Source organism: Leptomonas pyrrhocoris, assembly GCF_001293395.1.
Source record: "Leptomonas pyrrhocoris isolate H10 chromosome Unknown, whole genome shotgun sequence".
Lineage (NCBI taxonomy): Eukaryota > Euglenozoa > Kinetoplastea > Trypanosomatida > Trypanosomatidae > Leptomonas > Leptomonas pyrrhocoris.
Genome location: NW_015438364.1, coordinates 972,266 through 986,208, shown reverse-complemented (window position 1 = coordinate 986,208; position 13,943 = coordinate 972,266). Strand labels below are relative to the sequence as shown.

At 58.6% G+C, this 13,943-nt stretch overlaps 6 protein-coding genes across 8 annotated transcripts; all 6 read right to left on the bottom strand.

Annotated features, from left to right (window-relative positions):
* Nucleotides 1-150: 150 nt before the first annotated feature.
* ABB37_04866 (hypothetical protein) lies at nucleotides 151-655 on the bottom strand (the record flags this gene model as incomplete). The annotated part of the gene is made up of 1 exon (XM_015802686.1): nucleotides 151-655. Exon 1 carries the CDS (start codon nucleotides 505-507, stop codon nucleotides 151-153), a length of 357 nt encoding a protein of 118 aa, XP_015659130.1. The 5' UTR covers nucleotides 508-655.
* Nucleotides 656-1,033: 378 nt separating this feature from the next.
* ABB37_04865 (hypothetical protein) lies at nucleotides 1,034-3,536 on the bottom strand. Its single transcript, XM_015802685.1, has one exon. The coding sequence runs from the start codon at nucleotides 3,400-3,402 to the stop codon at nucleotides 1,171-1,173; it is 2,232 nt and encodes a 743-aa protein (XP_015659129.1). The 5' UTR covers nucleotides 3,403-3,536; the 3' UTR covers nucleotides 1,034-1,170.
* Nucleotides 3,537-4,201: 665 nt separating this feature from the next.
* On the bottom strand, nucleotides 4,202-5,593 carry ABB37_04864 (putative poly(A) polymerase; the record flags this gene model as incomplete). Its single annotated transcript, XM_015802684.1, has 1 exon — nucleotides 4,202-5,593. The coding sequence occupies one exon, from the start codon at nucleotides 5,591-5,593 to the stop codon at nucleotides 4,202-4,204; it is 1,392 nt and encodes a 463-aa protein (XP_015659128.1).
* A 362-nt stretch (nucleotides 5,594-5,955) lies between these two features.
* On the bottom strand, nucleotides 5,956-6,385 carry ABB37_04863 (unspecified product; the record flags this gene model as incomplete). The annotated part of the gene is made up of 1 exon (XM_015802683.1): nucleotides 5,956-6,385. Exon 1 carries the CDS (start codon nucleotides 6,256-6,258, stop codon nucleotides 5,956-5,958), a length of 303 nt encoding a protein of 100 aa, XP_015659127.1. The 5' UTR covers nucleotides 6,259-6,385.
* Nucleotides 6,386-7,000: 615 nt separating this feature from the next.
* On the bottom strand, nucleotides 7,001-9,499 carry ABB37_04862 (hypothetical protein; the record flags this gene model as incomplete). Of its 2 annotated transcripts, none has more annotated exons than XM_015802681.1 (1): nucleotides 7,001-9,499. In XM_015802681.1, exon 1 carries the CDS (start codon nucleotides 9,020-9,022, stop codon nucleotides 7,001-7,003), a length of 2,022 nt encoding a protein of 673 aa, XP_015659125.1. In that variant the 5' UTR covers nucleotides 9,023-9,499. The 2 variants fall into 2 exon arrangements, with proteins under 2 accessions (XP_015659125.1, XP_015659126.1); XM_015802682.1 differs by having other exon boundaries at nucleotides 7,001-9,437.
* An 875-nt stretch (nucleotides 9,500-10,374) lies between these two features.
* On the bottom strand, nucleotides 10,375-12,832 carry ABB37_04861 (hypothetical protein; the record flags this gene model as incomplete). 2 transcript variants are annotated; one of them, XM_015802679.1, is made up of 1 exon in its annotated part: nucleotides 10,375-12,832. In XM_015802679.1, exon 1 carries the CDS (start codon nucleotides 12,622-12,624, stop codon nucleotides 10,375-10,377), a length of 2,250 nt encoding a protein of 749 aa, XP_015659123.1. In that variant the 5' UTR covers nucleotides 12,625-12,832. The 2 variants fall into 2 exon arrangements, with proteins under 2 accessions (XP_015659123.1, XP_015659124.1); XM_015802680.1 differs by having other exon boundaries at nucleotides 10,375-12,829.
* Between the last annotated feature and the right edge of the window lie 1,111 nt (nucleotides 12,833-13,943).

Sequence of the window (13,943 nt, the reverse complement as noted above, 5' to 3'; positions counted from 1 at the left end):
CCACACGAACGTCGAACCGCACGCACCTGAAGGTGAACGCCTGGCGCTTGAGTGGCAGCCCGTGGAATACCTGCCGCTTTAAGTGCTTTTATTTATTGCCTAAGGTTAGCTACGAAACCAAGTGCTACCTCACATCGCGCATGCTACATGTCACTTGTCAGTTGGCACGTACACACTAGAGGGCGACGCCGCGCTGCCGGTGCCAAACAATTTGTTGTAGTAGTAGTCGCGGCTCAGCGACACCACCTTCTCCACGCGTGACTCGAGCTCCAGCTCGCCAATGTAGTTCGACACGTACACGTACGCGAACGCAGCGACGATCCACACGGCAAACAGCAGCAAGCCCAGCACCATCATCGACGTCGTCAGCTGGCAGGCGTAGCCGGTTGTCGTCGGGGTACACGTGGTGAGAGGGCAAATGCACTGACGGAGCCGCAGATCCGGACCGACGTTGCACGCCGCGGAGTCGGTGAAGATCCAGTTGTGCTGACCCACCTGGCACGACATGGTTACTACTGGGGTGTGCGACTGGAGAACGAGTGTTACAGATGTTTCCCGCAAAGTGAAGTGCAGTGACGCCCCAATAAGAAAAACGCTGATCTTGTGAAAGAGTGCTAAAAAGAAAGAAGAGAGAAACGTTGGAGCAGCGAGCTCTGTTTAGTGCCGCAATCCAGAAGAGAAGAAGAGATGCGGGAAGAGACAAATAAGGGAGGTCATTAGGAAAACCGAAATGAGCTGCCACGTGCGAGGGCGATGAAGATAACCGTGAGTCCGCCTCGGCCTTGCTCGAATCAGGGAGCTTAGCTTCATGACAGCACAACGACTTTCAGAGACGTTTCTATGCGCACCCATGAACCTTCAGTTTGTCGACAAGAGAACCCAGCAACAACCCAGGCAGCTAATAAAAACAGCGCTAGCCGCATCGCGAATACATACGTTGCTTCAAGAGGGCCTGCAGCACCCTTACCCTCCTCCTCTCGTGGTCGTGCAGCGCACTATTCGCCTCCTTGGAAAAGACGGAATTCGGCGGTTTCTTCGCAGCAAAATCAAAATACAAAATGAACTGAGATGCACAACGGCGGTGGCGGCAAACACACAACAACGTGTCGCACTCTGCGTGTCCACGACCAAACACGCACACACACGAAACAGGGAAGCTATAAAAAAAGCCTACGAGGACGACGCAATGAGACTGGCCCGCTCGCGCTCCAACGCTTGCTTACGCGACTGCGCCTCATTCAACTCTTCTTGCAGCTTGGTATTATGTAGTGTCTCTTCTGCCACCTGTCTCTGAATGTCGTCCAAGGTGTGCTGCAATTCCGAGGTGTCCGCGGAGGTGTTGTGCACCAGTTTCCACTGCTGCTCCAGCTCCTCCTTTTCTTCCTCTGCGGCACAGAGTTGCATGAGCAGCGGGGCGTTGGGCTGCTTCATCAGCCACGTCAGTTTCTTGTTCGCCTCGTCTCGCTGGTTCAGCCAGTAGTTTTTGGTCTGCTGTCGTTGCGCATCTTTCTCTGCTTTGAAGGCCTCCACCTCCTCCTGCAACGCTGTGGCCCAACTCGGATCTGCCCGCACGCACCCCGTCGCCGGCGCATCCACCTTTCGTGGCGATTTCTCCTCCTCTGCGTAACCTGCGAGGAGGGCGGCCAGCTCCTTCGCCTCGCGGTCACCGCCGGCGCCGCTTTGCTGCTCCAACGTGGAAAGGGTTTCACGCAGAAGGCGTGCGAGGAGCGAGCGCACCGCAGCCCAACGCGCCAGCGTGGCCGCCGCGGCCGCGACCGCTTTCTGCACCGACGCGCCGACTTCTCCTTTGACCTCTCCCCACGTCGCCGCAACGTCCTCGAGCGGGCGGCGCAGCGACGTCTCGTCCGGCAGCGGCACATCTAGCACGCGCTCCACCGTGGCATCCTCGAGGGATCCGCCGCCCCGCATGGCACGCACGAGGAATGTCGCGCTGGCCGACTGCTTCTCAAAGTACGTGCTGAGCAGCGCAACGGCGTGCAGGCCGGCGTCGTGCAACTCCAGCAGCTTTGTGAGGCCATGCAGGAGAATCGCGTGCGCGCTGTTGTCTGCGCTGTCCGCATCGCCGTGTGCCGTAGAGGGCAAGCGCAGTGACTGCTCCATCGCACTAAGGTGCGTCAGTCGTGCCGCCCAGGCAGTCTCTTGTGCGGTGGAAGTAGCGGTGCCGGTGCCGGATGACGGCGATGGAGAAGACGCGATGCGCACCAACTCTTGCGCATCCGCAGACGGAGGAGCGGCTAGTGCGGCACGCAGGTACAGCACAGCACTGCCCAGCCGCTCCACCTCCTGCTCCAATTCGCGGGTGTGGTCCAGAAGGCTGACGTACTGAACGAGTGCGCTGCCTGCCAAGGAGGTGTGTGGCGCTCCTTGCTGACGGGACAACAGTCGGGCCAGGACCGACTCCAGACGCCAGTTCTCCTCATTGAGCTCCTTGTTGAGCGACTCAGCAACGGCAAGGTCAAAGGATAGGGGAGGGGCAGCCAGTGCGACGGAAGATCCAGAGGAAGGACAAGCTTTCGCTGCTGTGCTGCCCGGTTCGGCTTGTTGTTCACAGGCCAGCTGCCGCGCTGCCGTCCAACGTGCAAAGGTCTGCAGGGCGAGGTGGGCCTCCCTTTGCTCCTGCGTCTTGGCGGCGACACTTTGCTGCAGCGTTGCGTGTCGCTGCACCAGCGCCGTCCACGAGCGGAGACCGAAGTGAAGCTGCTGCACAGCCGCGGCAGCCAGCGCGGCCTCCTCCGCACTCATGCCCGGCAGCTGCGCCTCCAACGCCCGCACTGCGTCGTCCACTTCTTCTGTCTCGAACACAGGGAGTTCGTCTGCAGAGTGAGAGGGGTGTGCTGGGGAGGGTTGTGCGTGTGGGTGGAGTGCCGCGGTGTGGAGAGCGGTGTAGGCGCTCGCCGTGGGCGATGTGACAGGCGAGGACGCACCGCCTGCTGTGAGACGTGCCGACGCCGTCTCTACTGTCTTGTTCAAATGACTCGTGACGCTTTCACGCTGCATCGCCTGCGCTTGCATCTGCACACTCACCGCATCCACCGTGTTCATTAAAGCGGAGGCGGCAGAATGACCTGGCAGCGCTGGGAACACCTTCGAGGACGATGATAACGCAGAAAGTTGTCTCTGCTTATCGTAGTCGCTTATCTCACCCCACGTCTCCTCCAAGGTGCTACGGATTTGCTGATTCTGTTGGAGGCACTGCACCAAGTCGGGGTGCGCCATCGCCGCTGCGTCGCCGGAGCTGCGCTGCGCCGTTTCGAGCTTCGTGGAGCGCACGAGCAGCTCGTTGAAGTCATCCTCGCGCTTGCGTTCGTCGTACTGCTCGAGAGGGTAGTCGGGTGGCACCACCTCGTCTTCCTCCGCGAGCGGGTTCGAGAAGAAACTCATGTTCTGTTGTTTCGCCTCCTTCTTTACTGTTGCATCTTGTGCTCGGGCACAGCCCGTTTCTTCCCTCAAACACCGATATGGGAGAAGGAGATAAACAAATAAACAAATAAATATATGTATATATTTGTATCCCTGGAAGAGGTGGAACGGAGCAGCTCAGGTGGAAGCAAGTCGAGGAGGGCCAGCAAAGAGGAGTGGAGTTAACGGGAAGGTAAAACTATTCCGTCGCGTTGCAGAAAGAAGAAAGGAGCATCACGCAAATACCGCCTATTATCCGCAGGAGAAGGAGGAGTAAAAACGGTGTTTTAACCCACGGAACTGTGCATTAAAAAAAGAAAAACAAACCTGCAGCAGCGCTACATGAGGACGCCATCGTGAGACGCGACCCAGTCAGGTGTCCGTCGGGGTTCGTCCCGTTCTCTACCAAGCGGAGAGAGCAATGGAAAGAGTGACCACCTCCCCCTCCAGCGGTCGTTCTTGATTCTCCACCTTTGCCACAAGTCATTTTTTGTTTCCGGTGCGCCGAGGACGCCGCCATGCCAAAACGCCCTCGAATGCAACTGCAGAGCAGCCACCAGAGCGACGCAGCACACTGGCTTTGAATAGCGCAACGCCTTTGCCGCCGCATTGCGGTGTTCACAACAGAAAAGGAAAGACTCCGACAAAGGACTGCGCAACACGCCCGTGGCCTCTCTTGCACGGCCGAAATACAGAAGAGTGAGTCCCAGCAGACACAGGGAACACCAATAACAGCCACAAAAGAGCGATCCACAGTAGCGACCTATTGTGGTTCTGACACTCAAAACGCCCCTGAGACAGCTTCTGCACACGCGGCCTGCAGGGCGTGCAACGCCGTGCCCGGCGCCGCCGTCTGCTCCTTGGCGAAGAACGAGAACCACGGGCCGAGCATGCTATGCTCGTCGCGCTCAAAGCCGTAGGGCGGTGTCGTGCCTTCCGCTACCGCGTACCGGAACTCCTTAAATGCCTCCGCAAAGCAGCTCTGTTGCAGCTCACTGTTGCCGCGGCGGACGCCAAAAAAGAAAGCGCGAGAGGCGCGCCGCAGCGTGACACCGCCGCCAACAATTTCGTCGCTGGGTTTGTCCACGACGGACTGAGGAAAGGGCCGCACCTCCGCCACGCACTCCAGCGCGTAGAGGAAGATGCGCAGCTTGCTCTCGATAAAGCCTTTCCACACATTCAGCAGACTTTCGCACGCTGTGGAGGACGCGTGGACGCACGCGATGTGCACGCTGACGAAGTAGCGGTACTCCTGCAACACGTTGTATGGCTGCCACAGCTGCCGATACGGCGGCGCGTCCGCTGTGGCGGAGTGATCCTGCAGAAGCCGATGCGCACGCCGCAGTTCCGCGTAGAAGAGTTGCAGGCCGCTGCGGCCCACTGTGTGGGCGGCGTTCACCGTGGGCCGGGCGGGGTTGAGGATCGGAAGGAGGTCGGCCGCGTCCCGCGTGGCGTCCCACGCTCGCGTCATGCCGGGCACGGCGGTCATGGCAGTCGTCGTGTCCTCTGCCATCACGATGGTGATTGGCGCAGTGGGAGTACTCCGGGAGAGCCACCGCACGTAGAGCGCAAAGAAAAACTTTAGAAGCGCGCTGGGGTCCTGCACCGGACACAGCTGAGAGGCGCGGGCCACCATGATGGCTAGACACACTCCATTCGGAAAGGTGTACAGGTTACCGTAGACCTGCCGCCGCGTGGCCCAGTACTTCACGGCGCGCAGGACGCAGGCGTAGTCCTCTTGTGGGAGACGGAGGCGGCGGTAGATCTCTAAGATGGTGCGGATGCCGTTCACCGTGGCACGGCTGTTCTCCGACACGCGAAAAAGGAAGTCGTCGCGCAGAAGGTCGTCGTTGCTCGGCGGCTCCGCGAGGTCGACGGAGGCGAAGAGGAGATCGACGTGCACGGCGTGGAAGGTGAACTTGATGAGGGGGACGCGGGTGGAGGTGACCACCACGAGGTCCGCCAGACCTCCGTTGGTGAAGTGAGGGAATTGAGCAAAGAAGAGGTTCGTGTCGATCGTTGAGGAGCACAACGCGATTCTTGTGGGTGGTGCGTGTGCGTGTGGGTGTGTGGGTGGTTGAGTGTGCAGGATCAGAACGGGGACGGCGTTGCATGCGAGCGTTTCGGCATCGTCGCCATACGCGAACACATCGCAAAGCAAGAGAAACGCCATCAAATTCGCGTACACACGCGCACGCCGAGCCGTTCAAGAGGCGGGGCGTTGAAGCAGACAAACAACCGAAAAATAAATAAGAGATGATCATTGCAGGAGCGAAATCGCCCGAGCAGAGAAAGAGAAGAGGGCAGAGGAGGGAGGAGGGAGAAGGCACCAGCGGAGACGCGGGAGCAGCACCGTCACGTTGCGGGGTAGAGATGGGAGGGGGAGAGAAAAGGAAGGAGTTGAAGGGGTGACAAGCACAGAGCGGATGATGCGAAACACACAGACAAACACAGACGCACAAATAATAATGATAATAATCGGCAATCACATGAAAAGGGGAGGGGAGGGGAAGGGAGGGGAGGGGGAACTTAACGTCAAAGAAGCAAAGAAAAGGAGGATGTCTCACCATACAAATCGATGTCGCTGCCGGCGATCGCGGCGCCGAGGCCGCTGGAGCCAAACGTGTACACTTTCGTCCAACTCGACGTGGACGGCAGCGCACTACGCAAGAATTTCTGAATGAGTCCGTTTACCAACTGCACTACGTCGCCCGTATTCTCCATTGAAAACTGCTGTGTGGCGCCGCGCAGCGCCTCCGAGGCCCTCGCGTTTGGCTTCACGGACTCCTGCAGAGACCTGAACAACGTTGAGGTCGATTCGCGCTCCATTGTAAACATATAAAGCACTCTAAGAGTCTGCGAGCTTTGAGACTCGCAATATTTCGTGTGCAACCCGTGCCGCGGGTTTTTTGTTGTTGATGCTGCTCCGTATGAAAATGAAGGCGCCAGCCCTCAGATCGGACCTCGTCGTTGCATAAAATCAGGCGAGATCGCAAAACGTGTTGTGAAGAGAGAGTTGGTGGGGGGGGGGGAGGGGCAGCGCAGCGAAACGTTGAGAGGGAGAGACGAAGAGCGATAAGGAGAGAAGGAAGAAAAGAGGAGTGCTCAGTTGGCATCCGCTGCTGTCCGTCACGCATCACTCAAGTCGTGGGAGCGCTCTGGCAGCTGCGACAACGAGTGCCGTCAGATCTGCACGGGAACGTGTGGTGTCATCGAAACAACAGGTAGCATTGAGGCTCTCCTTCTTAAACGAAGTGAGGAAGGGGAAGCATCGGCGTGGTTTCACCTTTTCTCTTCCAAATAAAAAAATAATATTACCCCAATCAACGGAAGAGGCGATGAAGGAGAGGCGTGTCCTTTTGATCGGTAGTTTGTGTGCATGTGGGAGAGTAGTCTCCCAATGAAGAAAAAGAAAACACGTTCAGGGCATTCACAAACTGTCCGTCTGCGAAAAACGGTCTACTCCAGGTTCAGCCGGCCAAAAACAGCGTGGCGAAAGAGAAAAAAACCCTGCACGATGTCGTTAAACGTACGGGTGCATTTGTCATGAATGAATGGCTCGGTGCCGTCTCTGAGCCGCCTAGCACCTTCGCGAAGGGTCGAGTCGCTCCGACAGCTTCATCGCCTCCAAGTGCATCGGCGTGTTCGGGAACGGTATGACAAATCGGTCCCCCGCCGACGCCACCACGACATCGCCGTCGCTGATTTCGTTGAGGTCGCTAATCTCCGCCCCGCACGCGTCAAAGAGGAGATCCACCTTCTTCCCATCGCGCCACTGCAGCTCGCGGGTGATGGTTGTCTTCAGTGCGACGAGCGTCCTGTAGGTCGGACGTACCGTCACGGTGCGGTAGATGTTGTCGTCGTAGAGGCCGTTCTCGTAGACGCGGATGTGCCTCGGTTTGTTGGGCGCCGACGCAGCCGACAGCGACAACGGAGCTGACTTTTGCTTTGGGCTGGCAGCGGCGGCGGCGGTCGGTGCGGAACGGCGCTGGGGAGTCGTCGGCGTATTCTTCGGTGGGGAGGACGCTGCAGGTGCCTGGGACTTCTTCGCAGAGGCGGTCGAGCGGGGTGGGACATCCAGAGAAGGACGAGCCTCCGGTACGGAGCGGAACGCATCTGCATCCGGCCCGGGTTGATATGCGCAGCCGGCTGTGGCCACCAGTCGCATCCCATCTTGCACCGCGCTGGCCGTCTTCACTTCTTTGCCCTGCTCTGTGAAGAGGCGCGACGCCGTGCGCTGCTGCTTGTCCCACTGCAGCTTGCGGGTCAGGACGGCGAAGAGGGAGAACATCGTGGTGCACTGTGATTGGAAGGCTACCCGCACCGGCTCTGACAGCGGTGCGTCTGCCGCGACGAGGCCGCACACCCAGCACGTCCGCGTGCCGGAGGTTGGGGTAGAGATTGACGGGTGTCGTGGAATGCGTGAGGTGCCGTCTTGCAATTCGTACTTGGCCTGGTACGTCGTCGCACACGCCCGGGGCAGCTGGTGGTCTGTGGCATTGACCACGTCCTCTCTCTCTTGCTCTCCTTCGTCTGCCGCCTTGGTTGACGCTGCGGCTTGTGGCACACCCCCCTTTTCAACCTGCAATGAAGAGGAGCGAAGGCCACCGATGTCATCGTCGTCGTTACGCGCGGCGGAAGCGGCGGCCGCAGAGGGAGGATTCGCAACGGGAGCTGCAGACAGCGACGACGACGAAGGCGCAGTGGGAGCTGCAGCTTCTCGTGCGGCGGAGGGCAACGTTTGACGGGCTTTCGCTGGCGCTCCCTTCCCGGTGGCGGCGGCCGCAACGGCTGGTGCGGTTGGCTGTGATGCTTTACCACGAGCCGCGTTCATTTGGGGCATTTGTCGGGGCGCCGCCGCCGCAGCAGCAGCACCAGCTGACGCGTCGTTCTTCGCCTTCGCAACGCCGGTCGTGGGCTGGCCGGTGCGTATGGCGGCTACTGTGGGTGGAGGTGGTGGGGGCAGTGCCACAGGCCACGCCGCGGTGCAGGCGCCTCCGTCGGCGGGTTTGCGGTGGGGCATCGAAAGTTGGCTCCAGCCCGGCAGCGTCTCTGCCTTAGGCGAAGGCTGCGCCGCCGTCGTGGGCGGCACAAAAACAGGGACCTCAGCAGGGTCGACGTGGCTGGCGTTCGCCGTGCGTGTGGCGGCGGCGGTGGCACCACCGGCCCGACCACCGTTCCCGGCGTCCGTCTCGATGCACTCCGTAAAGAACACCTTCGCCACGCCGTCGGCGAAGCGCAGCTCCATGGCCGGCTTCCCTTGAAACGACTCTATCACCCGCACCACCTCCGCGCGCTCACCGCAGTAAATCGGCTTCAGCACATCCGGCCCAAAGTAGCCACGATCGGCGCGGTGTAGCAGGTGAACATCGTCCTTCACCGTCACCGTGTCGCCGATGCTGATTTCTTTGCCGTCCACCACAAGACACCGCGGCGCCGCCTCCTCAGCTTGCTGATGCGCCAGTGCCGCGATCTCTGTCGCGGACAGCGCCGGGTGCGCCGCGGCGAGCGCGTCAAAGGCGGCCTGCTCGCGCTCCCGCCTCTCCCGCAGCAGCTGGAGTTTCAGCTGAATCTCCTCTCGCTTTGCGGCAGCCGACGTCATTTCTATCCGTGTGTGTAAGTGGTGCAAATATATATATATAGGAAGAAAGAGAGCGCCACGTCAAGCCGAACAGCAACGGAAAAGGATACACAATACACCAAATACAAATGCATCAGGAGATGCAGCTACGTATGAGGAGGGAGAACACACAAAGAAAGTGAAGAGACGAAGGAAAGGATGGGCGAATAACAGTCGGTTGAGGTTGGCTAGCTAATGTGTCCAAATGGGCTGTGCGTTTTTTTTGGGGGGGAGGTCGATGCAAAGAATAGCAATGAATGTGAAAGTAAATGGGAAGCGGCGGTTTAGAGGCGAACAAGCGCAGAAGGAAAATAATAATAGTAATAAATGCTCCGCACGGTGCGGCGACGCTGTAGTTTGGTGGCGCTCCTCTCTACGGGCGGACGACAAATAGACTGTGGGACACGCAGAAAGCGAAATGTGAATAATAATAAATACACGAGCACACACAGCGAAGCTGAACAGTTGCCACGAGTAGCGAGAGGGGGGGGGGGAACAAGAAGAAAAAAACGATTTGATGCCACCACAGCCGGGATCTGCACCTCTTACATCCGCTGTGAAGCCGTCCGTGCGGCATGTAAGCCACACTGTCCATTGGCACGAATGTTGAAGCTTTCGTTTTTGTAGGAGTACTGCAGCAACAAGAGCAACAGAATGCCGACGAGGCGAATGATGTCTCGTTCAGCTGCTGGTTAATAACGTGGCAAACCCACGCGATACAGACACCTCTGTCGGTCCGGCACTGCTGTGTAACCGGAGCGACAGAAGGACGAAAGAAAGAAAAGAACACTTAACTGACGAAGGGGGTTCTGTTGTTTTTTTTTTTGAAGTGGTGGTGGTCGGCTGCTTGCGTTGTACAACGTCAAACGTAGTAGAGCCGCATCCTATTACGCCTCTTTACGCATCCTTTAACCATTTCCTTCTCAACGGCATCGCACCCTTCACCAATATGACCTGGGAAAACAAAAGAAAGGGAGGGCAGCGACCAAGACAACAAAGTCCTTTCCTACAGTTATTATATGCGATTTAACATGGAAAAACAACACCAACACAACATTCAATAGCCATTGCTACTTGAACGAAGAATTTCGCCCAAAGTGCGGTAACGACGACGGCAGCCCGCCATCACCAACGCATACGCCCACACAGCACCCATTGAGGTGCCTCTTGAGCCATCGTCGAGTCTGCACGTTTTCCCTCACACAAACACACACACACACACACGGAAAAGGTTTAGTTGTTTGTCACACCTTGGTGATGTTGAAGGCGTGTAACAGCGGGCATTGGTGATTCAAACGAATCGTGAGTATCAGCAACCCCCTCCCCCCAGATTCTCACTTCGGTTTTCCAAAGGTAAAGTTGACCGACTGACCGGTTCCAAAAGGTGACGAGCCGGTAGAGCCAAACGTGGCGGCGGAGGGGCTGCCAGCCGTGGGCGATGGCGTAAACTTGAAGGGGTTCGCCGGCGCCTCGGCTGACGACGGGGACGACGCCGCTGCAGCAAAGGTGAAGGGGCTGCTGCTGTTGTTGACGGGCGTTGAAGAGGAGCCGAACGTCGTGCCTCCCGTGCCAAACGCGGGCTTCGCCACGCCGGTGGCGTTGGCACTAAACGAAAACGGCGCCGTGGCGCGCGTCGCAGTGTCCGTCTTCGTCTTCTTGACGTTGTCCTCCCCGTCCTCGCCGCCGCTGTCCGCGTTGGACGCAAAGCCGCTGTCGTCCGGCATGACGGCGGGCGGCCCGGCCTTCACAAAACTGCCGAAGGGCGCGGCGGGGGGCGCTGCAGTCTCTGCCGGCTTCGCGGCAAATGAAAAGGGCTTTGGCGCGGTGGAGGGAGGCGGAGAGCCGCTGTTGAAGGCCGGCTTGAAACTCGCGGAGTTGAAGGTGAAGCCCAGCGGCTTCGTCGCAGTTGCGCTCTCCGTCTTCGCCGGCGCATTCGCCTCATCCTCGTCATCGCTGTCCGCGCCGGAGGCGAAGCCGTCGTCATCCGGCATGACGGCGGGTGGCCCAGCCTTCACGAAGCCGTTCCCCTTGGGTGCTGCACTCGCCGACGTAGTGGCAGAATCTGTCGTGGAGGCCGGTGGCGCGTCACCCGTCTTTTCCTTCGGTTTCGGGCTGAAAGAAAACGGATTGGGGAGCGGTGCTGCCTTTGCTGGCGCGGAGGCCGTCGTCGCCGTCGTCGTGGTGCCGGGGCTAGCGAAAGCCGGCTTCAGCCCCGATGCGTGAAATGAAAAGCCTAACGGCTTCGCCGCAGTGGTGGCGGAGTCCGCGTCCTTGTTTTTGCTGTCGTCCGCATCGCCATCATCCGCGTTGGGGGCGAAGCCGTAGTCGTCCGCCACAACTGCCGGTGGGCCCTTCTTCACAAATCCGCCAAAGGGCTGAGCCGAGGCCGGTGTGGTGGCGGTGGTGGTGGTGGCGGCCGGCTTCGCACCGAAGACAAAGGCTGGAGTGACCGGGGTCGCCGACTTGGCACCGAAAAGCGGGCCTGACTCCGCGGGTTTCGCCGGGGCGGACTCCTCCGCCTTCTTGGCCCTGCCGAAGAGCGGGGCGCTGCCACCGCTGCCTGCGAAGGAGATGGGCACGGTGAGGGAGTTCTCAGGGGAGCCGAGGGGAATGGCGGAGGGGGCGTTGCTGAGCGACACGTCCAACGCGTTCACCGCCGCCGCTGTCGACGTCGTCTTGGCCGCCTTCGCTGCGAGGGCCTCCGACGCCCTCGTGGTCGCCGTCGCCGACGTGGTCGAGCGCTCCCGCTTCGTGTGTGGGTGGATGGCAGATGGCACGGTGAGAAGACTGACGCGCGGGCGGTACCCCACCGCGGTGCTGCGGCGCGGCTCGAGGTAGCTGGGTGCGGTCGCCACAACGGGATAGGCGCTGCGCTCCGGTGCGGCGAAGTATTGATTCACCGTGATTTGGTACTGCGGGGCCTCGCGCACGGATGGTGGCGGAGAGAAGTACACCGACCCTGCAGCACGCGGCGCCGCGGCCACGTTCGGCTGGTCCATCGCCGGCTGGTCTCGAAGCGGCACACGTGCACTTGAATAGTCATGAGCGTAGCCGCGAGCACTGCGACGCTCGATGAGGCCGGAGGGACGCCCCTCAGCGGGCTCAGCGCTGTACGCCCCCTCCGCCGACGGCGCACAGTGGAAATGGGAGGTGGGGGGCGTGGCGACGTTCGCGTCGTACGGCGTGTTGGGCGGCACGGTGGGAGACGACAATGTGGGTGGCGCCGCTGCTGAACGCAGCACTGCCGTCGTCCCGGCGAAACCGTCGTGGACCTTCGCCTCGTCGCCCGCGCGGGTGCCTAAGGCGCCAAAGACGCTGCTGACGGTGTCGAGAGCGAGCCGGGCCACGCGGCAGGCATAGGGCCACGCTTCTCCCGACGGCGCCGCTGCGAAATCCGCGGACGAAGACGCCTCGCCGCGGTGGGAGAAATTCAGCGAGGACGCAAAGGCGTTGTCGGCTGCGGCACCTTGACGGCGGTAGGGGCGACCATCCTCCCCGTCCATGCCGTCGTCGGCGAGAACGTCGCGGGAGCCGAAGGACGGGCGACCGCCGGCTGGCCGAACACGGATGCGATCGCGAAACATCACGTAGAGTATTCTATGAAGCAAACAGAGAAGAGTAGCTCCACGGTTTTCCTTGCCGGGAAGCACAACCGGTGTTTGAGGCTCGCTGGATCGCCGTCAAATAGCTCGTTTCACTGCCACGAAGAAGGGGTTTGGCGGTTGGAGGACTGATAAAGCGAGATGAACGCGACAATGAAAGAAACCCTTTCGCACCAAAGGCGCAGCTGCTTTATGCAAAAAGAAAAAGAATAGCAGCATGAAAGTGATGGAACGAAAAGAAGGGAAAGATTGTTTTTTTAAAGCAGAGGAGGAGGCGTGAGTTGGCGTAAAAGAAGTTCATTCCAAAGGGGAGCCCTATCGCGAATAATATCCAAATCATCACATTAGTAACAAAAACAACGGAGCTCATCGAATGCGCAAACGGCGTTGTTTTCAACATTTTAGGGGGAAAAAAAAACCTCTACTGCAGTCGTCTCTCAGGTGCTAATGACCAAAGACGCAAGCTGACAACGAGGAGGTCGACGAAGCCGCACCCCCTGACATCCACATGCAGCCGACTCTGCCTTAGAAACTGTTTCCTCCATCTACCGCAATGCTCATTGCAGTTCTCCATAGGGGGAGAGAAGGGGGGAGAAGGCAGAGCAGATAAGAGTGTTCATTGGATTTTTTCTTTTTTTCACTACTATTCCGCGGTTGTCTCACGACTCATTTGACTGCTACAAAACAGATTCCTCTATCAAATGCACGCAAACGCGGCCCAACAGGAGCAAGGATGCTGCAAGAAGACGTAAAACAGGTAAGATGGGATGATGAACGGCGGGAGAAGAAAAGACAGCAAAAGCCATGAACAACACCAACAAAAAATGAAAACGAAAGGAACACGTAATACAAGCACACACGAAAACGGTGAAGCATCATATATCCAACATCAACAACAGTAATAATCGAAAGAGCTGAGACGGCATTCGTAAAACGAGATAAAAGTACTTTAAAAAAAAATGAGGAGCATCTACGAACCACAAACGTTGTGAAAAAAAAGCGCCAGAGAAAACCAAAGAACACTTTGAAAGGGTCGAGGGAAGAGAATCGACGAAGAAAACGCCTGCATTTGCTTTGCGGCTTCTACACCCTAGCGTGTAATAGAATCGATACACGGCTCTGCAGTGCGTCTGCACAGAGAAAAACACACTCACTCACACACACGCACAGTGCAGCAAATATATATATATATATATATATATTAGCGATGCGCCTCCGTTTCTTCTCCAGCCCCACCTACATCAATAGGCTCAGCCGACCTAAACTCACATACAGGAAAAAAAATGATGAACATAGATATG